General features: G+C 44.8%; 1 protein-coding gene across 1 annotated transcript in view; it reads right to left on the bottom strand.

The window, feature by feature from the left end:
• Positions 1-27082, bottom strand: part of GPC4 (glypican 4) — a 67077-nt gene that overhangs the window by 8947 nt on the left and 31048 nt on the right. Inside the window, exons 3-4 of the mRNA XM_086850024.1 lie at positions 13518-13909; positions 3129-3294 (exon numbers count right to left, since the gene is read on the bottom strand). Of these exons, the coding sequence (XP_086706150.1) occupies positions 3129-3294; positions 13518-13909 (558 nt within the window). The remainder of the gene's footprint in view (positions 1-3128; positions 3295-13517; positions 13910-27082) is intronic.

Genomic DNA, 27082 nt, shown 5'->3' on the forward strand with positions numbered 1-27082 from the left:
CGAGCAGTGGTTCTCTCTGGCAGCCCCATCTGATGTTGCTAAGGCTGGCTGGGGCTCAGGGCACTGCCAGCACTGCTGCCCAGAGGACGGGAGGCTCCTGCTCCAGGAACCTCCTCATCTCATCTGGGAGATGAGCTCTGAGCAACTCAGAATTTTTCCATTATGGGGAGGAGAGAGGAGTTGATTACAAATAACAAGAATTTTCCCCAGCTCTCGTGCAAAGTAAATGATATTCATAAGCCTCAGTGAAATGGCTCAGCTTTGCTTCACAAAATACCCAACTTTGGCAGAATGAAAAATGTACCCGGGCCACATATTACAAACACACAGCATGGCAAAGACTGTCTCTCCTCCCTGTGATGGGGAAAAAGAAGTGGATTTAGGTGAAAAAAAAAAAAACCACAACCAAGACACACCATCTAGCACCATCCCTTAAAGACCCTTTTCCTCTTGCATACATTTGTCCTTGCTACTGGCATTGAGACAATCCTTGGCAACAAAGCACCTCGCTCTCATGAAGGAAAGCAATTCTTTCTCATTGTGCCACCAATAATCAGAAACCCACATCTTCAGCCTCACTGTCTGACTTGAAGAACAAAAGGCAGTTTTCAGTCTTAACCCCAAGATCTGATTTAAAAGGGGAAGGAAGGAGGGGGAAGACCTTGACCATTCATTAACAACAATCTTTTTTCTTTTTTTTTTTTTTAGAGGGGGTGGGGGGGGTGAAAAATTCTTTGCACACAAAGTAGTACTCCAGATATGTATATGGAGCTTGAATTCGACATCTTTGAGCAGAGTAAACCTTTGTGGAGAAAAAAAAATCATGAAAAGGCACTGGAGATTAACACTGTTCATTCAGGAAAGCTCCAACCCCCCAACAGCCTGTTTGAAACAAAGTATACCCCTGTCTAATTGGTGTACAATTGTGTCAGGAATAGAGGGAGAAATAATTTAGATAGTTAAAGGGGAGAAAAGAGTACAATTCGGTCATTATTTCATACTCCTCAGCTTTAAATGGTACTTTGGAGAAATAAGGAATTACAAAGTCTTCTTGTCTCAAAAAACCTACAAACTTTACATCCCAGCTTTACATAATTGACTTACTTATAGACCCAGTACACACACAAATGAGTATTTCACATGCACCCACATTCATATAGACTTGCAGCACTTGCTACAAGTTCTCTAATTTAACTATTTTTAAATTGATTTGATAGATTCAAAATCTGCTTTTGACTCATGATAAATCATTGACATAACTTGGCACTTAAACTGATGATGTAAAATCTCAATGAGACCATGGAGATGGGTTTTTGGGATTTTGTGAGGTGGTTTGGGGGGAATTTTTTGGGGTGTTATTTCTTTAATTATTTAAACCTTTAAACACACACACACAAGATACTTGTGGCATATGCCCAGCCCTAAACACCAGATATATTTAATTTGTCTCGAGTTGCAAACTGAGAGAGAAACCAAAGTCTGGAACATAACCAGCACCTGTTCACTTACTAAATTGTCTAAAGAAAGCACAGCTTAAGTTTTCTGTATCTGTACTCCACTGCAACCATCAACACAGAGTGCAAGAACCAAGCAAATACTGCCAATAAAAGTAATGAAGCTTAATACCATACTTAAGTAATGAGTGGGCAAGAAACCTTTTGGGAAGGAAGCACCGCAAGAAGAAAGCTTTGCTTCTGACCTGGAATCACACGTATTTATTTTGTCTTGTTTAATAATCTTAATTATTGCAGGCAGTCCCTGATCAGTCTCGTGTGACAGGGCTCGCCGGCTTGTCCCGAGGTTCGTTTTTAGCTGCATACCACCTACAGCAATTAGCTGCTTGTGCTTTTGTCTGTTTTCTGGCATTATGCCCTTCCCTTTCAAGAGATTCTTCTTTTCTACTTGGACTAGATGTTTGCAAGTCTCCTGGCTTTGAGCTATTTCAGCAACAATTGTAGTTGAAATACTTAATATTCTCATGAGAAGGATGGCTGTGAGGACTGAGGCGGGGGGGGGGTGTCAGCCTCACAGAGAATTACTTGGAAACCAAACTTAGTGTCACATTTAGCTCCCTATATGGGATACACACACAAAAACATCCTGCACACATTCAGTTGGCATGGGCAGCAAAGTGAAAATCCAGTGCACAAAACAGAGGAAAGAAAGTTCTAAGACAAAAATGTAGCCTGAAATGTCAGCTAGCAGCAATTTCTTTTCTTTTTAAATCTTGCAACTTAATGAAACAAAAATCTTTTCTTTCTAACAATCTTTTTTTTTTTTTTTCCATGAGTGGAATGGGAAGAGTACCACAGCATTTTCAGTAGCAGCAGATACTTTGTATGTGCACTTCATCACACATTAACTAGAGTGAAGTGACTGCTCCCAAAGGACGCTCAATCACAGATAAATCAAAATTCCTGGAAAAGCAGCACAAATGAAAACATTTAACATTATCTATTGCCTGTGCCCCAAAATGAGATGCACTGTCAATTCTGATGAGCCTTGACCCAAGGTAGAATTTAACATTTCAGTGTAAATTTTATGTATTGAATGATAATGTGTATAAGCACAGAACAGTGTCATGCAAGACCTGCTGACATTGCAAAAGGATGGTGGACGAGCACCAAATGAGCTGTTTAAAAACAGATTCAGACATGTCCTGTTCAATTTTTAGCGTAAAATCCAGGCCTACTGGCTTTTCCCAATGCTCTTTGTGGCTGGCAAGGAGACTCCCAAGCTGCTGAAGGAGAAAACTGACTTCTAGTGACTTCAGGAAGGATAGCTGTATGGTGACAACATGGTGTAAGTAGTATAGAAAAACCAGCTTGCATACATGCTTGGTCCAGCAAGAAGAAACATTCCAAGCCTACAAGCCCATGCCACCTCCATCCTCCTAAAGCTTGATGCAACGAAAGTCAGTGGCACAACATTCTCATTTATTTAGAGGTTAATGTGAATGGCAAAATGTGTGCTGTAAAGAGAGGTGTGGAAGGAAAAGATACCCATCACAGATACCCAGATACCTGAAAAACCTGCTACAGCTCAGCACAGCCACTCACAATGCTATTCAGGTGAGGGACACAGTATCAGTGCAGACCTACATGCAGTTTTAACCCATATTGCCTTACCCATAAAGATATTCCACTCGGCATCCAAGTCCCCTTGGTTGGCCAAGCAGCCTCTCATGACATTAAAGCAGTAGTTGTAGCAGGGCTTTACTGACACTAGACCTCGGCAGTGTGGGCAGTACATCATTTTCAGCAGCGCTCGCGTACCCTGCGGCGTGGGGTTTACCTTCATGAGAGAAAAAAACAAAAGGACAAGAAAATTAGCCCTCAATCACCAAAGCAAAAAACCCCACACATTTACCCCAAGATGAATGGGACAGAGCTGTGCAGAAGAGACGTAGAGGGGTCAGCCATCGCCATCTGGTCCCTGCTTATGTGGTCCACAGATCTGGGGAACAGATGAAAGGGTCTGGCTCACCTCCTTGGGTGTATCTGCCACTCCAGGGGACATAGACAGCCCCCATCTCTGCAAAACATTATTTGTACCACGCAGTACATCCTGTATGATGTGGGACCCCTTCCAGGGCTGCAAGGACAGGCACTCTAACGGGACAGGCAACACCACTCAAGCTCAGGAAAGGCAGTAAAATACACCCAAGTCAAAAGATGTCAGACAAAGCTGCATTCTCTGAGCTCTGCTGCAAACACATGCTAAAGATGATGATGCTGGGATTTTTCAGGAAAAAGCAGTATGTCAATATGGCATGTCTGACATGATTCCTGTACCAAACCCACTGGGAGTATATGCCCACCTCCTCAGCAGGGCTGTGGCTCTTCCTGGACAATCACCCAGCAGGGCTCCCCAGCACAGAGGCCAGCTCCTTTATATCACATTCAAGTCCCTCAACACAGCATTTACATGACAGATACCCGGGTTCATTTATACTCAGCACTCATCACGCTCAGTAACGCCATTCCCCACACCCGAAGGAGGTGGCAGCTACAACCCTGCAGCTGAGGACAAGCCGGGAGGACCCCCAAAGCCGCAGCGCAGCCGCTGGGCGTGCGAGCGGAGCTGTCTGCAGCAGGCACGTCACCCCTGAGCCCTCAAAAGGGCTGATTTCCAAAGTGACTCATGGTCATTCATGTTTGATTCACTCTCTGGCCCAGCTTCAAAACATTCATTGAAACCATTTCCATCCAGCCAGTCCAAGGAGCATTAGCTCCATCCCGACCACACGGTGGGCCCATCTCAAGCACTGAATAGAGAAGGTCCCTCAAGAGTAAGTTCAAGTGTTAATTAGCCACACATGAAAACTCCTTGTAAGGTGTTTAGGGAAGTGCTCTAAAGAGGCTGTGATCCAAGACTGTGCTGGAGGAGACACAAATGGATCCCTGAGAAAGAGCAAAGTCCCTCAACACAAACAGCTGGAGATGTGGATGGCCTTCACATGTCACCTGCTGGAGGTTTGGGAACTGACTTCATGGCAGAGAGGACAATAAAACTAAGTGGAGATGAATGTACATGAGGAAGATCTGGTACCACATATAAGCTGAGGACCTTACTATTGCCCATCTCAGTGCAAGGACTGTGGAGAAACTAAGCCTAACCTTCTAGTCCAAAAACTTGTTGACAACCCATGAAATTAGGGAGGCAACAGGTTTTAACAAAAACAAATAATAATAATAAAAGAAGCATTACATAATCAGGCTGGCTTTGCCAATAACATCAGCAAATTTTCAAACCCTCATTTCTTATAGAAAGAGATGACAGATAAAGACCTGCTGAGTTTCTGACAACTCCAGAAAAAACATGGTTTCTCTTCAACAGGCAAGTGAACTGGTCAGAGAGACAGAAGAACAATTTTCTGCAGCTAATGCAGCTCAGTGCTGGATTTTGACTGGCCAGCAATGTTCATCAGATAGCACTTTACCCTTCTTTTGTCCACAAAGAGCCTGTTTGGCTGAGAAGAAGAATCCACGTAGAAAGCTGTTTGTGGTGGCTGTGGAATCTGATTCAGATGCTCCACTGCATATATACATTTTATATTTTAGATATATATATATTTGGAAGGCACAGTGGGAGCAGGAGTCCCAGCAGAAGGCTCCCTATTGGGACAGCATGGCTTTAAAGGAGAGCTGGATCAAATACTAAGAGCTCAAGCAGCAGAAACCAGCTAAATCAGATGATTTATAGTTGGAAAACTGGAAACAGACAAATGTAAAGGTATCATCTGCTATCCAGATGGTGCAGTCCTTGCACAACAAAAAAGTGGCGGGGGGAACTAAATAACATCTCGCACCCAGAGACGAGCTCTGAAGACTCTCAAGTTTAGTAGTTTAGTTGTTTCTCTGATAAAAATCCCATCCTGTGTCATTCGGCAGTAGGTGACAGGACCTCCGTGCTAAGTCCAGAGGCTTATCAGTTGATCCTGGCCATCCATAAGGCACTGTTAGCCCTCAAAGGAGTGCTCTGCATCCTCCTCAGAAAGAAAAATTAGGATAATGTTGATAGCACAAGCCAGACTAGAGCAGTTTGAAGTGGAAGAGGAGCAGGAGGATTCCCCAACCCTATTGTGGAAAGCTGCAGCCTTATGAAAGGGATTGCATGGCAGCATGCAGCAAAACCCCACCCGCAGAGCTGTGACCATCCCTTTCCCTTCTTAGGTTCCCACCTCGCCCCACAAGTGCTGAGAGGCTGCAGCCCTGCAGCATCCCCCACTTTGATATTCCATAGGGACTGATCCTAGAAAAATCCCAGCAGATGCAGGGGAAACTGAAGCTGCTTTCCTGCATTCCACAGCAGGCAATATGCAATGGTCACTTGGATTAGGTCCTTTAAGCAAAGACACAGGACGATTTTAAAGCAGGCGACGTTTCGCTTCCTTCCCCACATAGGTTTGAGTCCTGCACAGAGCTGAGCAGAGAGTGACCACAAAGGGGAGATGGAAAAGACAAACCCCAGACTGCCAAGCTGAGCCCTGCTACTGATGGATGTAACCCACAGGGAAGCTGTTAGGGTGTAATACAGTCACAGGTAAAGAGGAAGATAATGGGCAAACTGATCAGTCTAGAACAGGCATTTTATGGTGTCAAAAAGCAACAGGAAGGCACAATCAGAGATCACTCTGAGAGAGAGTTTTGGGGAAGACCATGAGCAATTACAGCTCGTTACAACAGTGATAAATGCTTAACTGCTGAGTATCACTGCAAGGAAAACCTTAACCCCTGGCACGGGCCGTACCCAGTCCAGACCAGCTCTGGCTCTGTCAGTGGGGTGTGCCATATGTTGCATTGGCAATTCTTCACAAGCTTTTAATGTTGGCCCTGCCACGCCAGGTGCAAGCTCTTAAAACGCCATTGTATGTAACAGTAAACCAAGATATGCTTTGTTCTGGGGTTGTGTTTATCTTGGAAAGCAACTCGAGTTCATTTGAACTGTACTCTAGAATGACCCTCAAACCAAGCAATCTCCTTTCTAATAAAGCAGAGTACCAAAGAAAGCTGTATTTGCTGGAGGGGATTTACTCTGGTAGATTTGAGCCCAGGTAGTAGTAGCTGCAGTGCACATAGCCTGTAAAAGCTTCTGATAGAAGTAAATGCACTCCAGTCCCCTCCTTTTATCTTGTGAAATTTATTTCCTTTCCATGGCGTTCCACGCCACTGCAGCAATCCATCACCCTGCGGTTTCATCATGTAAATTACAATTTGTCCATATCTATACGCTTTGTCAAACGTGAAGATTAAAAGCTGCTAACAGATGTGTTTTGGCACCAATCTTCATATCGAACTTGCTCCTTAAAAATACAGATTTGCACACAATTTACAAAAATTAAGTGAAAAGCAAACAACTCAGGGCTTAATGCAAACATTCTGTATCACATTTGTTGGGGGTAACGTCCCAACTTACATCGACTGGTGAAGGTAAAATCATGTTCCTGTAAAAATTACATGCTCGTGGCATAATAAAATCTGTTTTTCCTTCTACCTTGTCATACCCATCCCATTTCAGAGTTTCACATGAGGGAAACTGTTACACCCTTTGCCTTTTCCAACTTTCTGGCAATTACAGCTGGATGCATTCCTCTGGTAGAAACATCACCACTACAGTACACACCTATGGATGCAATGCCTTATTCACAGGTTACCACAAAACCACCAAAACTCAAGATAAACTGATCTGTGCAAGCAGATAAAACTCAGAGAAGCAACCAGATTCTTTTTCATCTCCTTCCCAAAGCAAGGAATAGCTGAGGAAGGATGACAGAACTCCAACCATAGACAGTCCTGCAGGGAGCCCCCACCAGCTGTCAGACAGCCAGAGCTACATTACATTCTCTCATTCTACCCTCAAGTTAACATTAAGAATGTTAATAATAACATTTAAAATCCTGTCAGCTTTAATAACTATTTATAATAACACTGATAACCCAGGCTTTCTTATTTTCCGTGCTTGCACAACAACAGCATTGCCATGCCAGCAGCACAGCTGCCAGAAAACAGAAATAAAACAATTTGAAAATAAATGTAGTGAAATTACTTTTGTTTTATACTGTGCTTTCTTTGAAAAAAAAAAAAAAGAAAAAAAAAAGAAAAAAAAAAAAGAATGACAGCAATACTGGCTAAAAGACTGAACGAGTAACTTCTCAGTGACATGGAAAGATGATTTCAAAAACACACTCTGAAGCTGCCTGTGAGATGCTCTAGGTGAGCAATTATCTTAAACAAGTGAGCAGTAATCAATTTTTGGGACCAACACAACTCTACTTGCATCATTTTTTTCCTCTCAGTGTTGTGCAAGTGGTCCTGACGTTCAGCACACTGTGAGGCAGAACATCATTTGGAAGGCTCCTGGTTTGCTTCCCCACCCCAAATATTCCAATGAAAGTGTTTTGGAATTAACTACGCATTTAACCAATTTTGCTGGCCTGATGCTAGGACATTAATAATTTAGACAGCATCTGGTTCAACCACAGATTTGGTCCTCTGAGGTCTTGCATAAGGGAGCACTTTTAGGAGTGATTTTGGGAACTGAGAGTGCCTCAACACTTGCTATCTCCAGCCATGTCTGCTGCAGTGTTATCTCATGCAAGGGAAAGTTCAAGAGTACATTTATGCTCAGTTCCCTCCTTACAGCGTGCTCCCCCCACTCCAGATGTGACAGTGGCAAGAGGAAAAGCAGAGCTCCTGAGAATCACACTCCAGCTACTCAGTCTTAACATTCACACGCTTGTCTTCCCCAACAGCAACCTCAGCCCACAAGGGGCACGAGGGACCTCAGGGTCACACCCAAGTGGGTGCCCCTCCTTCTGACCACTTACATGGCGATGCCAGGCTCAGCACCTCCTGCTCATGGTGCCCTTGGGACCAAAGGGCCTTTCACATCAAGCTTGTTCTCTGTAGAAACAAGTCTCTCCCTGCCTCAGACACCAAGCATCATGAGAAGCATTCCATTTGCTTTAATGAGCAAAGTAGCAGGGACATTTATCTGAGCATCTACAACCAAAATCATCCTTAATTATCCCTCACATTGTTTTCAAAATTAGCAGCAGAAGCAAAGCGCAGAGCAGAGAAAAAAAAAAGTCAAAACCATGTCAGTGGACTGAAGTACTCCTGCAAGACATCATCAGCTCAAAATCCACTGTCCTATCCATGCACTCCCAGCCCTAAATCTGAGCTGACTGCTGCTCCAGCATGCTTTGAAGGCCTAGCACAGGCCCACAGATGGCTGGAACTGAGGCAGATGCAGTCACATTCTTGGCAAGCCTTCTCAGGGTCATCTTTGATGTGGAGAAGTGCTTGGTATTGTTTTCTGCATTGATGTTTGCCCCTGGTATGTGGAAGGAAATGTCCTTGTGCACGGCAGCCCCTTGGTCTGGCCTCGTGGCTTGCAACCTGCTGCCTGGACAGCACTGCCTCTTTGGAGGTCCTTCTGCTACACACTAAAAGGGCTCCTTAGCTCCTCTGCTGTTTCTTAGTTACCCACACAGCAGAAGTGTTGTCCCCCCATCCCTTCCCAATGCATGCAAGCAACAAATTCCATTTCTGTCACTTGTCTGGCAAGATATTGCAGCCTTTGGATATAGGAACACAAAATACTTTCTGAAAGAGGATTATAGTTACATTCTCCTTAAGTCAAACCAAGGGCAAAAACTGCTCAGAGGGACGTCAGATCTCTGACTAAACTTTTAGATCCTCAAATGATAATTACAAGGGGCACAACTTTTACCAAAACCAGATCTTGGTGCCCTACCATTTGTGATGACACAGGCCTTAATTCTTAGTAATTAATTGTTTTATTATTTTCATCACTGCTTCTCCTAAGCCAATGGTTGGTTTACACCCATGTGTAAATCCATGCCAAAAATGACATGAGCCATAGTTCAGGTTGCTCATGCAGACCAGCAGGCCAACCAACAACTCAGCTTGTGCTCCACAGGTGCCTCATTCAAGATGAGGCAGCTCAAAGTAAAAAAGCCACCGGGCTCCCACCTGTGGGAAGGCAATCACCTGTCCCACTCTCTTCATAAACAGTTTGAAGAAAAATCCCTCCTTGGCTGCTACCATTACACTTCCTTAGGGCAGAAATGCCAATACAAAGAAAGCTGACCTCCTCCACTCACTGGGAACATCTCCAGCAGCCTCCTCTTGGTTGCTAATGTCACCAGAGGAAAGCAGATGAGGAAGCAGATGTAATCCTCATACGAAATGGCATTATTTCATATGGCTCATAACTGTGCTTCCAAACTAAACACCATTTCTTGCGTACAACTTCCAAGCTGCTGCCTTTTTCAGGGTTCCCAAGGACAGGCTGGAAGACCCCTTCCAGCAGCTCAGATGCTTTGGTAGCAGGTACATCTCATGTGGCTTTCAGCATTTTTTTCCAGCTTGTTGTGGAGGTGATTTCCTGAGCTCCCAGCAGTTCTGCCTCAAATTACACGACACAAGGGCAAGAGGGAAAAGTGGTAGAAGAATCTCAAAACATCTGTTTATCAGTATAAATTTCCTGGGGGGCTCCAGAAAACTCTTAGCACCACTGCCAAGTGCAGAAGATCACACCCCCACATCCTGTGTGCAGAGAGATGGTGACACAGACACAGGGATTCAATGCTGGGTGGCTGGCATGCTTCAGCCTTCATGTGCCTCTGCTGCTGATCTCTAGCCAGACCTCCCCTCCCAGCTCCCCCTGACCCTACAAAATGCTGTCAGGGAGCCTAGCCCTTGATTTCACTTCTTCCCCCAAAAACAGGGACCTCCACCCCATACCTGTAGCTGACCTACACCCTACATGCTCTTTGCCTTAAAGGTGTCATGACCCTCGACCAGGCTGTGGGTTTAATGGCATGCAATTATATCTCAGCAGCCTGAGAACTGCCCAGTTGCAGGTTCTCATCCTTTTTCATTCACTCATGGCTCTGGCTTGTATTTGCTCCATTTTTTCCAGCCCTGGCCAGGGCAGGAAATGTCACTGCTGGCAGCAATTTAACCCGGCTGACTTCAGTGCTCGTCCATGACTTAGGAGAGTGATTTGGGACAGGCAGATTTCCATCTCCTGAAGGCAGGGGCAGGAAGGTCAGGGAGAAAGCACCCAGCACCAGCACAGGACAGAGAGAAGCACTGGAGGCGCCCAGCCCCTTGCAGTCAACCTCAGAGGCAGGGCACATCTCTAGCATCCTGTATAAATCTGCTGTTCAGAACAGATCTAGAAAATATTGTACTTTTTGGGTCCAAAGAAGGGAATTGGAGGGGTTAAGACTTGAGCATCAAAACTGTGGGGTTTAGAGAGTTTGAAAAAAGTCTGTGCTTTCTCCCAAAACCATACAGCTTCCTCTCTGTTGTGTATTTCCGCACAGTGGTACAGCTTTTGATCCATTCAAGGCTGGATTTAAAGTCATTTTCTACCATTCTGGCTGACAAATCAAGTGTACTTGCAGCTTTTCAGTATTCTCTTGTCCTTTACCCCTTTATTCCCAAACTCATGCAAGAACAATATCCTTCTAAATGCAACTCCCTAATGAAGATGTGAAAATACCTAGGATCATTAAAAAGCCATCAAGGCCATTGCACTGTAGAGTGCTCTTTGCTCGCCTGATAGTATCCCAGGAAAGTACACAGCTGGGCCTTGAAGTTGTTTGTATTTCTCCTCCTGAAGATTTTCAGTTAAACGTTTTTAACTTACTTGTCACAAAGCACATTAAAAGTAAAACTGATTTGCATTCCTTTGGACATTTTTTCGTAAAGAAGAATGAAGATTTATCCCCCAGCTAATCCCTGGTATATGCAGGCATTCCACTACAACTCCTGAGTAAAAATAATAAGGAAGAAAAGTCAATGGAGTCATTATAGAGAGCTCAGCAAAGCTAGGCTAATCTATATGTAATGTGGGAAGCCCCAAAACACAACCACAGAGCAGCAGGCATAAAAACATCAGCTTTTAAACTCATGTCTTGGATTTCCCATTGTGTCTTGCAGAAACATGATGTTAGATTCCCACTGAAAGAGATTAAAACACTACAGAAAAGATTATTATTCCTTCTACTGCTGCAACTGAAGCTTAGGTATTCAACAGCAGGGACTTTTGTTACTGCTTGGAAAAGTCAATCCGTTGTAGGATTTCCAGTGTAACTTGTGAAATTGAAGTGGAAAGTAGAGCAACTGTGATTGTCCACAGCATGCGAGCTATTTCTGCAGCTGCGTGGGACTCTGGGTAGCTTTCACACTCAAGCAATTAATTCCAGGGTTGAAGGCAACTCTACACTCAAGGATCATCAAAAGGGAAAGAGAAATCACAACGCCACCTCAGGTTCACGACTGATTCATAACAGATGCAGGGACCACAGCCCTTGTGGTTCTGTGTCAAGTCTGGAGACGTTTTGATGAATTCTGAGCAGATGGAGCATAAACACAATCCCTCACCCATGCACGTTTACTGCCTATCAAGTAATTGCACTGTACAGGGGCTTTAATGGCCAGACCTCCCACCCGAATATTTCATCCACACTCTACAGCAGTGAAAACCCAATCCCCTGACCACAAAAGCTGCCACAGCAACAAAACAAGGGCCACCAAATCTGAAACCCCAACCAAGAGTCAACAGGTTTGGCCAGTGGCCTGGCACAGAGACATCACACTTCATCTGCGACCACCCCTCCCTTCCACTAGAACAGCATCCCTGAGGCTGAAAATTTTTGTGATCTCATAAGAGTGACCCCACATGTCACACACAGAGCTCCACACACACATCCTCAACCAGCAGCACATTAATCTAACTTGAGAGTCATCTCTATTTGGTGGGGAGTCAAGGTCTCCAAGGACCTAAACTTGTCACTGATAACTTAAAACTCACTCCTGGAGTCTGGGTATTTTTGTTAAGAAACTCCTTCCTTCATACATGTTCAGGCCTATTGCTGGCTGTTAGCCTCATTTATCTTCAAGAAAAACTAATATGGAAGCAGACTTATTTTTTTTCCCTATGCTCAAAGACAGTATTTTAATATTATCCCCATAAGTCAAAGAAATTTGACTGATTATCTCATTTAAGGATGCTGTTTGTGCTGCCTACAGAACTGCATTCTGCTTCTAATAGTATCTGAATAATTTTGTGGGGTTTTTGCCCTGGAACTTGGGGTAATTCAAACTCCTGCCTGCTCTTTCAGCCTCACGTTTTATTACTCCATAACCAGGTAGAGAGAAAGTAAACGTCTCTCTGCCCAATTAAATTATTATAATAAATCTTCCACAGCCCACAGGAAATGAGCTGAGTTTGTTAAAAGGAAATCACTGATATTTGTTATCTTACATAATCACTTCAAGGGGATTATTGACTGTTCCCTTTACCATACAACTCAGACTAAAATTAAAAACAAATCTCATGGCAAAAAAGCAGTCACCCCACTTAAACAGCTCCAAAGTGATTTATATGAAGAGAGGTAAACATTTAAGTGACCAGCACATTGCAGCTGTTTCATCCCCCCAGAAAGAGACTTTACTATAAAAGTCTGAGGTCTAACTTGTGCTGCATGTGTGGCACCAAGTACAAATGGCTTCTGCCCTGTGAAGACAGTTCTAGCTTACTGTTATCAAGAAGTGCTGCTTGTTCATGTGAACTGCCTCTCCCCCTGCCCTGCAGCGAGGAGCGAATCATCAGCTGCTCCATAATAGATGCCTGTAGCATCCCTGACTCACTGTAATTTAAAGGCAATATTAAGAAGATATGGCCATTACACAAGCAAACATGGTTATTTCCACTGCAGAAGGTATTTAATTTCCTGCTGTTGTTGTTCTCTAGACAGGAGGAAAGCATCCAGCTGGGGAACTGGGCTGCAGCACTGGGCAGTGATGTCCTCAGAATGTGACTCTAGCACACAGCCCAGCCTACACAGATGGAGCTGGGTCCGTCTGTAGCGCTCAACCACCACCACCACCTTTAGGAACAGCACAACAGGGAGAGATGCTGCCCATCACGGGTCCAAGGGACACGGGGACGAGCAGTCAGGGGACGGAGCTCACCGCAGACACTTTGCTGATGACATCCCTGGCGACGGCCAGGCCCTGCGCGAAGGTGCGGGCGGCCACGAAGGCTCGCGTCACTTGCAGCTTGAGCTTGCGCGGCACATCCCCGAAGGGCTTCAGCTGCTCCGTGTACTTGCTGACACACTCCAGGTACTCGTCCGTGAAGTGGTACTGGGGGTTGACCAGCCGGAACATGCGCTCCAGCAGGCGCGCCCAGAACTCGTTGAGCATCTCCTCCAGGTTGACGTTGCCGCCCACGTAGTAGCGCTTCAGCTCCACAAAGAGGTCCTTGAAGAGCTCCGAGTTCTGCATGTACAGTCGGCCGTACGTCCGCACAAACATGTCATTCAGAGACTTCTCAGCGTTCTCCAGGAGCTCTTTGAAGAATTCTAGGAAAGACAGAGAGAAGATATGGTAAACATGGACACTAGGTTGTATGTTCACACACTCCTACGACCACTGCTCAACTGGAGGATTGGCATCATCAAACTGAAATGGAAAATTAAAGGACTCCCTCAGAAATTTTCATCTATGTCTGTATCTCAAAATTTTTGATTACTCATCATAAACCAATCCCCAAATCTCTCTGTAGACTGAAAGACTTGTATGAATGAAATTCTCCTGATACAAATATGAATATCATGATTAAGAGTCAGCAAAAACCAATAAAAAGCACAAAAGTTTCTGATGTTCCCATTTAGGCATCTCAAAAGATGTAATTTCAAAGAACAACATATTGGAAAGAAAAAAGGTGGTTTTGTTAAACAGATGTTTTGCACAAATGAATCCTTCTTTCCAGTTCTTGACAATTCATTTTCCAAGATTATCATAAACCAGCCTCAAAACTGAACAAATTTTAATATATTTAAAAACAAATTTTAAAATCTACCTGCAGGTTCTTTCTCCCATCCTGCAAGTTCATCATCTCTCAGGGCAGGGCCTGACCACTTGCCCAATTGGTTCTGATTGCAAAAGGGGCTTCAGACGTTTGCGGCAGTGTGAAACTCCCCCCCCCAATTATACTGGAATTTGCTTAAAATCTAAGGACTAAACACTTGGCACAATAACAAAAGATTTTTCAAATGACAAAGGACAGATAGGGTTTGTGACTTTTATCACTTTCTAAAAGCAAATCCCCACTTTGGTTCACTCTCTAGGAGCACTGGACAGCCCAGAGTGGCTGCTGCCATGTCTTGGCAGTGCCACATGTGTCTCCAACACTGATAACAAGTTGACCCAATGATGATACCACTGCAGAAGCAGTTTGAAGAACACTTCCTCCAAGAACACATCACCACAACCTTGACACGTGGGTCTAAGCACAAACTACCCTGCCACAAAGCCTTTGCCTTGGAGACTTGGCATGGATGAGATAAAATAAAAAACAGGGGAGGGGTCCACTAGGCCAAAAGCATTTGGGGCACTTTGGAAAAAACTCCCTGCTCTATGGCCTTGGGGACAGCTAAGGAGAGCAAGGTAGGTGCCACTGGGACAAAGCCTCCCATGCCTGTTTGTTCCAGCCCTGCAGGGAGCATGGGCACCCTGGGGAGCGGGCACAGCTGGGTGAGGAAGGAGATTATTTTATGCATGCCACCAGCAATTGAGGATTCTGACCTCTGCTTTTCTGTGACTCATATTCAATAAATATTTTTTAATAAAACATGCCTCAGTGGTTTTCTAAATCCACAAAGGAGCAATGCTTAGAGCTAGAAGTTGTTATAAGGGGGGGGGTGGCGTGGGGGGGGGGAATATTTTGGCCCAGTGCAAATTTAAACCTTGTTAAAAGACATTAAAAGTATGCTGAAGTTCAGATTTTCGTCTTCAAAGTGCTCCAGTACAAACAAAGCCTAACACAGAAAACATTTTCTGGAAAAACTGAAACATTCCATGAGTTCCTGATGAACAAAGTCATGGGGTTCAGTGCCTGACATGGCTGTATATAATGCAGCCTCTTAGGAGCACAAGAGAAATGATCCAGGGAAGAGGAGATTGATTTCAAACACCCAACACATCCTCTGCCCAATATCAGCAGGAACCTCCACTTTCGTTCCCATGACTGGCATTTCCTCTCCAGGAAGATTTTTTTCTGTTCAGTTTATACTATAGAGATTAGCTTGGTGTATATTAATTTCTAATTCACTTAATCATTTTGAAGGCTCACTTCCTTCCTTTGCTCAGACCTTTTAGTATCACCAAGTAAGTTCTTTATTTAAATACTTCTGTACCAGGCACAAAACCAGCTAGATGTGTCAGCAAACTCTTCAAAAAGAATTAGATTTTTGAAATGATATTGATAGCAAATCTATCAGATAGCTCCAACCGTCAGTCTAAAGAACCTAAAGCAATGTTATAAGCCAAGAATGTTATCTTAAGTAATACACCCATATTACCATAATCTATTTATTCTCCTGCCCAACTCATTTTATTGGTTACACTCCAAAGTGGAAGTTTAATAAATCGTAACCAGGCTTTAGAGCTCTTCATCTCTTAACAATTTTTCATGTGGGCTAGAACCAGGCATGTTCATTAATTATCATGAAAAAAAACCTGCAATCTAATTAGCAGCAAATACCTGTGCACCTATAGCCTTCCAGCCAGCAGCTTTTCCTTGCCCAAAAGGAAGGTAAATAAAGGAAATGAAAACTTCCCACCAAATCCAGGCACTTCCAAGATCCCAATGCAGCACTCCTGAAGGAGGCAGCATGCATGCACAGTGCTGTTGTCTCTGGCTCAAGCTTCAAGAAGAAGGGGAGGAGGGTAGAGGAGGTTGTGTCTGCAGCCTGGAGTCAGCATCCACCCCTGTCAGCACATGCCTGTATCCCTGAGCATGCCAGACAGGATGCCCTGGTGACCAGCACCTGTGGCTAGGCCACTGGCTGCCACTGCTGGTACCTCGAGGCTCCTGGGGTGCAGGTGGGGTTGGATGTTGGAGAGGGGTGATGCCAAGCATGGCATTGGGAATGAAGGGCCACTAAACAAGCAGGGATGGACCCAGCAGTGGGATGTGCATGGCATCTTTCTCCATGCAACGCACAGCACTCTTAACCACCAACAATTAAATTATATCTATAGATACATTTTAGTGTAGCTATTGGCACAGTATAATTCTGCATCCTCATTTTCTATCTCCACATCTCCCAAGAAATCAGCTTGGGCACCAGAAGGAACATTAATCTTTTCTCTGTGCAAACTGTGGGCATAGATGTCGGCAAGGAAAAGAAAAAAGCCTGGAAGTCCTTCTTATGAGTTAAATGCTAATCTGACTAGTAACTCCCTATATCAAATTAGATACTAATTCTCTCCCTCCACAGAAATGAGCTGATTAGCAAACACCAACATAACCCAGCATTAACCTTGCCACCACAAGAAGAAAAATGGCAGGTTCCTCTCTTACGTCTTGACTGTTTGCTGGGTAAAATAAATGACCACCTTTCATTTGTATTAGAAGTTGACTTGTTCTCAAACAAAGCAAACACACAAAGGCCTCGGTTGCTTATTTTACAGCACTGTAAAAGCACGTTTTACAGCTGTGTTGCAAGCAATCTGTACTCATTAAATTATCACTCTGACAGGTTTCCTGTGAAAAGCTGTCAAACGCAAACATTTTTCACAGACGACAAATCATACTTTGCCGGTGCTCTCTCAGACGCTGCTATCTGGAGGGATGGCAGGCTCTCTCTTCCCTCCAGTTATCTTGTTTAAACTCCCCGGACAAGGGCTGGCCCCTCTTGTCGACAAACAGGCACACACATGGTTGGGAAGGGCTTCACAAACTGACCTGCGAGAGCAGCACATGGCTCCAAGGTCTCCCTGGTTCTCATGACTAAGAGCAGAGCCTGCAGAGAGGGCTGGGTTACACAGAGAGGATGAACCACAGACAAGGCCTTGGGATAACACAGCACAGCCAGCTCTGCTCCAACCTGACTGAGGAGCAAGGCCATGTTCTACTGCCTCAACACACCTCAACAACCAAGTCCTGCTGATGTAAAGTCACCTTCTCACTCAAGATGATGCTCAAGAGAACGAGCCCCAGGCTGAGGGAACCAGCACTGTGGGAGCAGAGCCACAAAATTTTTCTTAATATCAAGAAACAGTGTTAAAATTTGTCTGTATTGCAAAATAAATCCTGTGCATGCTACAGGCTTTGATGCTCCAAGGAGGATGACATTTCCAATACAATTAACTTTAAGAGACAGAAAAGGCAGTAATCTGCAGTCAGGCAATCTACAGCTCTGGGCTCTGTTTATTCTTTTAACATTTTTGAATTTCAGGGTAGAATTTCAATGCCCACCACTTGGTGAAAGCCTAGCGATGTCATGAAATGGTAAGAAAGACAGGATGTGATATATGTGCCATCTCTGCAATAAAAATCCTGGGGAAAAAAGTCTCTGCTTTTGAACAAATCCTTCTTTAAAAGAGCACATTGAGAAACATAACCATAGTTACTTAGCAATTTCCTTTTTTTCAAGTAATAAGATGTATTACGTCTTTGCAGCTTGAGGGCAGACCAGCCCTGCCAGTAACCCAGTGCAGGAGAGCATTGCATCTCCCCAAGGTGCTTCCACATAACACTGGATTCCACTGCCAGAATAATTCAAAACAACCTTTCTTTCAAATTGCAAATACATGAGCTAATTGAAGAAACACAATCACTCCACCCACTGCGAGACAGAGTAAATCCCACCTCCAGACAACACATCTACTTCTTTTTACTTTCAGACCCAATATATTTTTGATCTTGGATTCATAGGTGTCACCTGAACATATTATTTTTTTCTTTTTTTTCTATTTTTTTTAAGTAAGAAGAGATGCAGTGTTTTTCTATTCCTTCTGCTAACATTTTCAGATATTTCAGGAGTGGCATTTTCATACAAGAGGGCTTTTGCTGAGGAGAGCCAGTGCTGTAGGGCACAGTCCTACCTAAATCAAAGGCAGCTCCTGGAAATGAGATGAACACATCAAAGGGTCACATTTCCCTTCACCCACAGACAGGTTTGGCATTTCCACACATGCGCTGGCAACAAAGGAAAAAGCAGCAAAAACTGCCTGGTCCGAGCTGCCTCCTGCCACCACCTGCCCTGGCGTCCTCAGCCTCCCCAGCCTTGCCCCAGGCAGAGGCCTCAGGGCTGAATCCATAGCTGACCACTGCAGGAGTGCAAAGCTGTGCTTTCAATTTCTTTATCTTCAGGAGCACGACACACGTATTTCAGGGAATACTTTCACACAGAGAGGCACAATGCTGCACAGCACCACACTTACTCCTCTTGTAGCCACTGCAAAGAGTCAAATCATCAGTGACCCAGGCTCATCACCTAAAACCCCCATGTTTTATAGAACAAAGGAAACCTTAACTGCAGTGCAAAAAACGTCAACTCTTATATATGAGTTCATCAAGGCTGTTGAGCCAATGTGCTTGCTACAGACACCCATCTGTTGGCCATGCTCCTGTGTGCTGGTGCCCTTCCAAAAGGACACCAGGGCTGCCACACACTTTCTGCTCCCAAAAACCACCAGACATGCTGCATTTCCCATGCACCAGGTTTCCTTAGTTAAGAGACTAGTTTTCCATTGGCCTTACTCTTCTTGAGGTTTGCAAATGAACTAAACAAACAGATCCCAGGTAGACATGCAATTATACTCAACCACCTTAAAAAACAAATAAAACCAGGTTCAAGCATGCATATGGAACATGCTGAATTTTTATAGGCACAATTAATTAGTTTCAGATAATTTGCCACCCAGCTTTTTGAGCATACTCTTAATATATTGTCCAGATTATGCTTAATTAAGGACCGTCTGTCTAACCAAAACCTTTAATTTGCTCGTCTGTATAGACAATTATGCTTTCTAGTGTGTACAGGAAAACACTGCCACAAAGAGATTAATTATATTTTCTCCTTAAAAGGTTTATTCATAAAATGTCCACAACAGCAAGATGGATTCCCAGACAAATGCTCCTACCCAAGCCACGGCCCCGCAGGCTGTGCCGTGGAAGGACCGGCGCCAGCTCCGTCCCTGCATTTTCCAGAGGTGCATCTGCAGATGCAAACTCCACCCTGCAGCTGCTCCTACCATGTGAAGCAAAATTCAATCCAGACAGATAAATGGAATTTGGGAGAAAAGAGACATAGGTTTCACAGCTCTCTTCACCTGGAGGTTGAAGCCATCCACAACTATGCCACCTATTCCAAAGGGAGGAAAACAATTTTTTTTTTCCTAAATGTGCTTCATTATTTTTAATATGCCTTCACTTCCTTTATTGCATATACAACATTTGTAATTTCCACCAGGGAAAAACAAATCCTAGCTTAACAACCTTTTTCCGGAAGTGTTGAGAAACCGATGAACACATAGTGTTAACACATTTATTGAATATGAACTCAGAAGGGCAGGGCAGATCCACAAGCTGTTTATCTGTCCTGTTTTCAAACATGTGTTAGCACTTATTGACATGGGAAGAACTCTTTCACAGGGCTTAAAGTACAGGCTTAAATCTTGCCAGTGTCACAGCAACAGCCCCAATATGTGAACGCTGCAGAGCTGGGAGGAACAACATCTCCCCTAAACTTTGCTTGATTAGTGAAAATCAAGACAAGAAAAACTGGGCCACAGCCTCATAGGTTAAAAAAACCAAAACCACAAAAAAAAAAAAAAAGAAGATTTCTAGAAGTTCTGGTTTCTGAGGCACTGGGGGGGCTAGTAGGAGTCCAGATGAGCAGGGCAGAAGGTAACACACAGCAGCACTGGGCAGCACCATCACACTGACACTAAGCTTGTTCAAGAATAAGGAGCAATGAAGGAGGAGAACAATGTGGAGATTGCTGTCTGTGATTCAAGAAACAAACAGCAGTACATTTTGCATCCTGCTGTATGTACCAGTCATCCCATGAATTAGGAAAACAGCAAAAAATGCCCTTGGTCCCATCTTAGTCCATCCTGCTCTGCCACATCCCATGCAGCAGAATGAGCCCAAACTTTGTAGTCTCCCCTGATTTCAGGGACTGTCACTCACATCCCATTTTTGGTCAGCTATACTGAGTTTCTTCCCACTGCTTCCATGTTGGCTCCTCCCCAAGCAGCAGGTCTATCATTCCCAGCACTTCCTTGCAAAAACTTTTCCTTAATGCACCTCTCTGCAGCTGTTTTCTTCTTCCTCCATTGTTTGCTCTTCCCTCTACTCCCTCCATGTTTAATTTTCACTGCACCCATTCCTCAATCTCTTCAGACACATCTGTGATTTCTCAAGTGTGAACCTTTGCCCCACAACCATTTGGTACCAATACACCAAGTTCCCAGCTCAAACTTCACCTGGAAGTGAGCTCCTTCAGGCTGCCTCCCACATCCTCCCACCTCAAAGGAACTTTCTGGGACACTCACTAAGGTATTTCACAGATACATGTTTTCCCAAGTCTCCCTTCCTACTGCTGTCAGAGTGTAGGGAGGGCCTGCACTACTGAACAGTGGGGATTGTCTTGTTCCATTACCTCAGTTACCCTCAACTCATTACACTGGCAGGGAGAGCTCTTTCAGCTGGGGCTGCCTCTTATTTGTTCAGCTGGCATGTGAGTGGCTAGACACTAAGACATTACAGTACATTAAACACTGATAAAATAGCTCCAGCCCTGCACCAATGGGTTATCACACCCCCAGGCCCAACCACCACCACCAAATCAGGCATCCAGAGGAGCAGCTATCAGGACTATGCACACAGGCTTGGTGGCTCCTTTGTGCAGGAAGGAGGAAGAGAGAGTTAATTTTAAACAGACAAACAATAGCTCATTGACTGGTTGACAGCAATTAGTAACCAGAGAGCACCAGGCACGTTTCCTGTAGCCAAATACAAAGCCTGTTTCCCCCATCTTTGCCTTTGGGAATAAAAGCCCATAGGGTAAGAGCAGTTTACCTGTGACCATAAGAGCAGAACTGCTTTGACCTGAGATCACATGACAGTGTTTGATCCCTCCAAGCCCATATATAAACTGCTTTTTCCCCTTGCTGAAGTCTTTGCTAAGTTACAAGATCTAATATTTTTTTTTCCCCCTCCTAACCAACAGGGTTAGGAACCCCCTTCACCTCATCCCATGAGATTTCCTGCTTCTGTGGTAACTTGAACAAGACCAAAGGATCTTTCCAAGCATCCCAAAAGAGAGGTCTGGATCTCACTGCTGTCAGACAAGCATCACCCTTCTCAATGAATAAGACTAAAAGTCATGGTGGTGTATGTGCCTCCTGAAAAACCTCGAGATGGAGAGGAGCCAGCTGAACAAAAAGAAAGAATAAACAAACTTCCAAGGCACAGACAGCAGACAATTTGTTTCATTGCTGTTGCATTGAGTGGGAAAGCACAAACAAAAGCCCACAAGTGGTATTTTCAAAAGGAAACGTGTTGGTGGTTGCTCCCTCCAGCTTCTCCTCAGTCACTCCCTCCCTATTGCTCATTAAGAACCAATCTGTAACCAAGTCCAAAGGATTGCCTCTCCACAACAGCTTCTTTGAGGTATATCTTCCCAACATTTTCTGCCCTGGTTGGTATGAGGTTTGCTGCCATCCATTTCTGGAGGGGTCAGAATAAGTCTGAGCCTTCACATCAATGTGAGTGGCAGCACACATCAAATCACCCTATTAATGATGCCATGGTCATCAGTGCACTCACCTGAAGATGGGTGGCAAGGGGAGAGTTCTTCTCACCACACAGGTTTATTCAGAAGCTTGGACTCAGTGCAACTCTGGCACAGCAGAGGTCTCTACCCAGCGCTCCAGCTGTGCCAACACAGCTGGAGCTGCCTCCTGCAGATATGAATGCACTGGCAGCCAGTACTGACCCCACGGTCTTGGGTGCCACAGACACGGGGGGACCCTGCCAAAGGAGCAAGATGAGGGCCCAGGTCTCTGCTCTCACAGGCAGTTTCCAGTAAAAGAGTTAACGTGAGATGAAGGTCCCCAAAGGGCAGTTATTTTGGTAAGGCAGAGCACCATGATGGGCTGCCAAATTCTAACTATAGGAACAGCAGGCTGGGCACCTGTGGGGCTCATCTTTCACTGTTTGCCTCCACACTGCCTGAAGCAGCAGAAAGAAGACCACCAAAAGCTCTCCCTTGTCCCTTCTGTGTCCTTCCTAGTTACTAACACATCCCAGCTATGCATCCCACTGCACCAGCACACCTCCCTGAGAACTCATACCTGCAGACAGCAGCTGGAAGCAAAGGGTATCTGAACAAAAACTAAATTCAGAAATTAATGCCAGGCTTTTTCCTCCATTTTCAGCAGAGCTTGGAAGCTATTTGGCCAATGTTCTCCTGACCAGTCTCTCAAATTCAGCCACAGGCCAGTTACTGGAAGAACTTCCTGCACCCAGAAGCAACACAGAGCTCACATTAGAAGGTCAAGGGCACCCTGGGATGTTTCAAAGATGCTCATCTCATGATCACACCTTGTACCTGTAGCTACCTTGACCAATACAAACATGGAGTCCAGTCCATGGAATCTCTCTCCAGCCCCTCTGCCCGCTCCCTATACAGCAGAGGAGTTGTGTGCACCATGGACTTGGGAACCCCTGGCCAGCTCTTTCTTCTTGGATTTGGTTTTTTTCCACTTATTGTTTCCATTTATTGTTTCCTTTTACACTTCTGTATTTGTTTTATCTTAAGTGCTAATGGAAAATTCAGGGAGACTGAATCAGAAATGGAACTCTCAGCATTCAATTGCTTCCCAAATGCTGGCTTGGGCTGTACCATTTGATACAAATTCTTCTGTTGTCTGGGCATTAGGAACACCAAACCTACTGCCAACCCAGCCCAAAGACAGACCATCTCACACATTTCTCTCCTGTACAGTGAGGGTTGCAGAAGTTTGCTGCCTTGCCTAAGTCTAGAGTGCACAAAAGAAAGGGACACAAATTGGTTTAAGTGCAACAGCAAAAGTATTTGTGAAACACAAAGAGGCAGGAGAAACAAGGAGCTTGTAAGACTCAGCAGCCCCTCTATTTTTTCCCCCAGAATAGGGCTTGGCACAGCAGTTACATTTTCCAAAAAGATTCAGGATGGGTCTTTAAAAAGCAAAAAGTAAGAACATCTTATCTAGGAAGCAACGGAACAGCGGAAACACTGCAGAAGAGTTATGGGCTATGTCCTGTCCTGGCTCCAATTCCTCAAAACAGCTGAGCAGTTTCCCCAAAGCACTGTTGGCTAGCACAAACCCTGGCGTGGAAAACTTCAGCCTCAAAGGGCAAAAGAGGTGAAAGTTCAAATTTAATACATGGAACTGAGCATTTATACAGCCTTAATGTCACCATTAATTCTATTAATGTTATTAATCCCCGAGAGAGTGAAGGGGAGGGCACTAAGTTGTGAAGATAAGAAAAAGCACAAGAGATTTTATTAAAAAAAAGGGAGGGGGTGTTTAAATCCCTAACTGGTATAGCTACTTCTGTGGCATTAGATGTCACCACCGTCAGTTACAGCTTTCCCATGAACGTCATTGTTATGGAGGGAGATGCTTACATTGCCAGAAAATTTTACCCACTAATTTCTCATTGAAGCCCATAAACATATCTGAGACTAACCAGGAAATCTTCACCTCTAAAATTATTTAGCAATGGTGAATCCAACAACTCACAAAGTATTTTTTATTTTAACAAAAAAGCATTTCCCTTGCTGCTGAAAATGCATCTCTTACTGCTACACTGGCATCAGGTTAGTGGTTTAAATTACAACAGGGGAGACCTCCAGGAGCACACATACCTGTACTGTAAGCAAATATTTAGACAGGATATGTAAGATATGGGACTCCTGAACTCACAAGTTCTCCTGGTGCCTGCAAACCAAATACGCGCAGGAGGATCTGACGCTGTCACATTACGCACTGGGAGCCAAAATGACTCCTGGTTTTGGGGATGGATAATCAGCAGATTGCTCCATGCTCCTGATTAAAGAGGAGATAATCCATTTCTGTACGGCTTTGGTGTCAGATCAGAGCAATTCTGGCAACAGTTCCAACAGCACACAGCGCTCCAGCAACAGCTGATGCAAACGCTCCAGAAGCCACAGGGCATCCCAGCCTCTGTCCAAAGGACGTGCCGCCACTTGGACTGTCCTTCTGCAGCAGCAACTGCTGCAAAGGTCAAGCACATAACGGAGGCAGGACAGGTTTGCCTCTCCTCCCAGACCTGAATGTCAAGGCTGGGAGATTAGGAGCCAGAGAACCCACCACAAAGACTTCCAAAGGGCTGGAGGGACAGGGTTTGCTGTTTGGGCTGCATCCTGGAGTGGCCGATCACAGCCCGGGGATGTGTCACCCCACAAGAGAAGTGTCCACCCCACTTGAAGTAGATTTGGTGTCTGTAATAACTCATCCTGCCTACTCAGTCACTCTGCAAAGCTTTAGCACAGAGGACTTCATGTTAAACTAAGGAAGCTGTGCAGCTCATTTTTGCCAGTTTTATTTCCCTTTGAATGGATTTAGCTACAAGTGATAAGGAAGCCCTGAATAGCTGCAAATAGTAATATCAGAGCTTGGGTCCATGCAGAAGAGCAGCTCTGGAAAGATACTGTCCTTTTCCAGTCTCATCCCTAAGGATCAGCACAAATATACAGGTCTCGATTGCCTCTCCTTCCTGTAGTTTGGGTACATTAGATCAAAAAGTGTGGGATGAATTATGCTGGGCAAGAGGAACTCAAACATGCAAGATACAACTGACCACAGCTGATCTGATGACCAAGCATCAAGACCAAAGGAAGGAAACACCATCCCACAAGCAGCCAAATATTCAACAGCAGGCTCTTAAAAAACAGCAGTCTAAGGCATGGAACTCCAATATTTTTGCAGAAGAGCTTGAGGATCTCAGTAGGGAGACTCCTCAACCTGCCCAAGCAACCAGCAGGAAGGTGTGCCTTCAGCCTCCAGGTGACTGGGCTGGAGGGAGAAAGGCTGTCAAGATTAAAAGCCTCCCAAGAGGTAAATGATGGAGGGTGGTAATCAGTTCATCTCTACTTCCACCCCAGGTAAGATTTAAAAAATTCCTAAATCAGCTTTGTCTGCAGCAAATGAAGATTTAGTTCTGATACTAGCACTCAAAGACAGAGTCATTAGGCTTTGGGACAGGCTGAGGAGGTTGCCAATTCTCCTTCATTAGTTTCATATGAGGCAGAGACACACCCTTGAGGGACAGGCCAGGCACAGTAAATCCAGCTTTCAGGAACAGCTGAACAACACCATCCCCTTCCAGACTTGCCAGTCAAGCTCTTCACAGGCTAAAGTGAGAGTGAGACCAGCACAGAGGATGCTCTATGGGGCTGACAGGAGAACCACAGAGAACAGACAGAATAGTTTGTGCAGGCTCCCTTCCAAAGCTCACCTATTTTGAAGCCTTGTGCTTTGACAGGCACCCATCTCAGCTTGTCTTAATGTCCCCCTGCCCTCACACAGCCCTGCAGCCATCTCTCCCCCCACAAAGGGGCAGATGCACCTCACAAGATGTCTGATCCACGTCAGGGATGCTAATGCAGCAACCCGTGCATGCTCTTTGTTTTCCATGCAGCATTTCAAAAAGCTTTGTTGTTCATTTAAGGTGAAGCAGATGCTGTTCCTCTGGTCTCTTTGAACAAGCTTATCTATGGGCTGGATTTCATTAAGTGTCTTGTTCTGCATTTAATAAGCTTGCAAGTCTAGACACTTTAGTTCTCCCTCTATCACCCCTTTGGTGTACCAGCAGGTAGAGACAACAGAGGTTAAGAGGGAAATATTTAGCCAGCAGATTTAGATGCTATCAAGATGATTGCATAATTCTACTTTGACTCACTGCAATTTCATACCCAGGGATTTTTTCTCTCACCCTAGTGCCAATCCCTTTTGAAAGGAAAAGGTTGCAACCCACTGTAGTAGTGCAGAGGAGCTTGCTGGGAGGTTCAAGGCACAGACTTTGGGATATTCATAGAAAACTCACATTGAACCAATGGCCAAACAAGGGAACAAATGTCCAGAGGAGCTGCATGGGAGAATTGCCCTTAACCACAGAGTGTGATGGTGATGTACAAGCAGAACTGTGTGAACAACCCAGTCCACTTGAGTTGTCAGACACTTCCATATGCAAGCTGGCTGTCACCTCAGTCCCCCAGCCTACAGGGACAACGCAAGCAGCAGCCTGACATCCTGTTCCTCCTTCCCAGATGCCCAGGCAACAGGAGGCTGCAGTGTCTGGGAGCACTGAGGCACCTACAAAGTGCCACAGAAACCAACCAAGAGTTCAGAAGCAAACCAAGAAATGCCCTGAGACTTCAGCCAGGTTCTGTGCCCAGTGTCTAGGCATCAACTTCAGCTGTTTGCAGAGGTGCTCTCAAAGGAAAAGCACCTGGCTGCAAGGTGGGCAATGCTGGCTGTGTGCCAGCTACCTCCAAAGGGAGCTTCTTTCTGCAGCTCCCATGAGCTAGGCATGCCCTATGGAGAGCCAGTCTGACAGGACACACTGTGGACCCAGGGGCAATACTGAGACCAGTCATTTGCTTATCTGTCAGCAGCTAGCATCACTCAGCGATGGGAACTCAGCCGAGACTTGTTCATTATGCTTC

The sequence above is a fragment of the Cyanistes caeruleus genome, chromosome 14 (genome assembly GCF_971803275.1).
Source record: "Cyanistes caeruleus chromosome 14, bCyaCae1.hap1.1, whole genome shotgun sequence".
NCBI lineage: Eukaryota > Metazoa > Chordata > Aves > Passeriformes > Paridae > Cyanistes > Cyanistes caeruleus.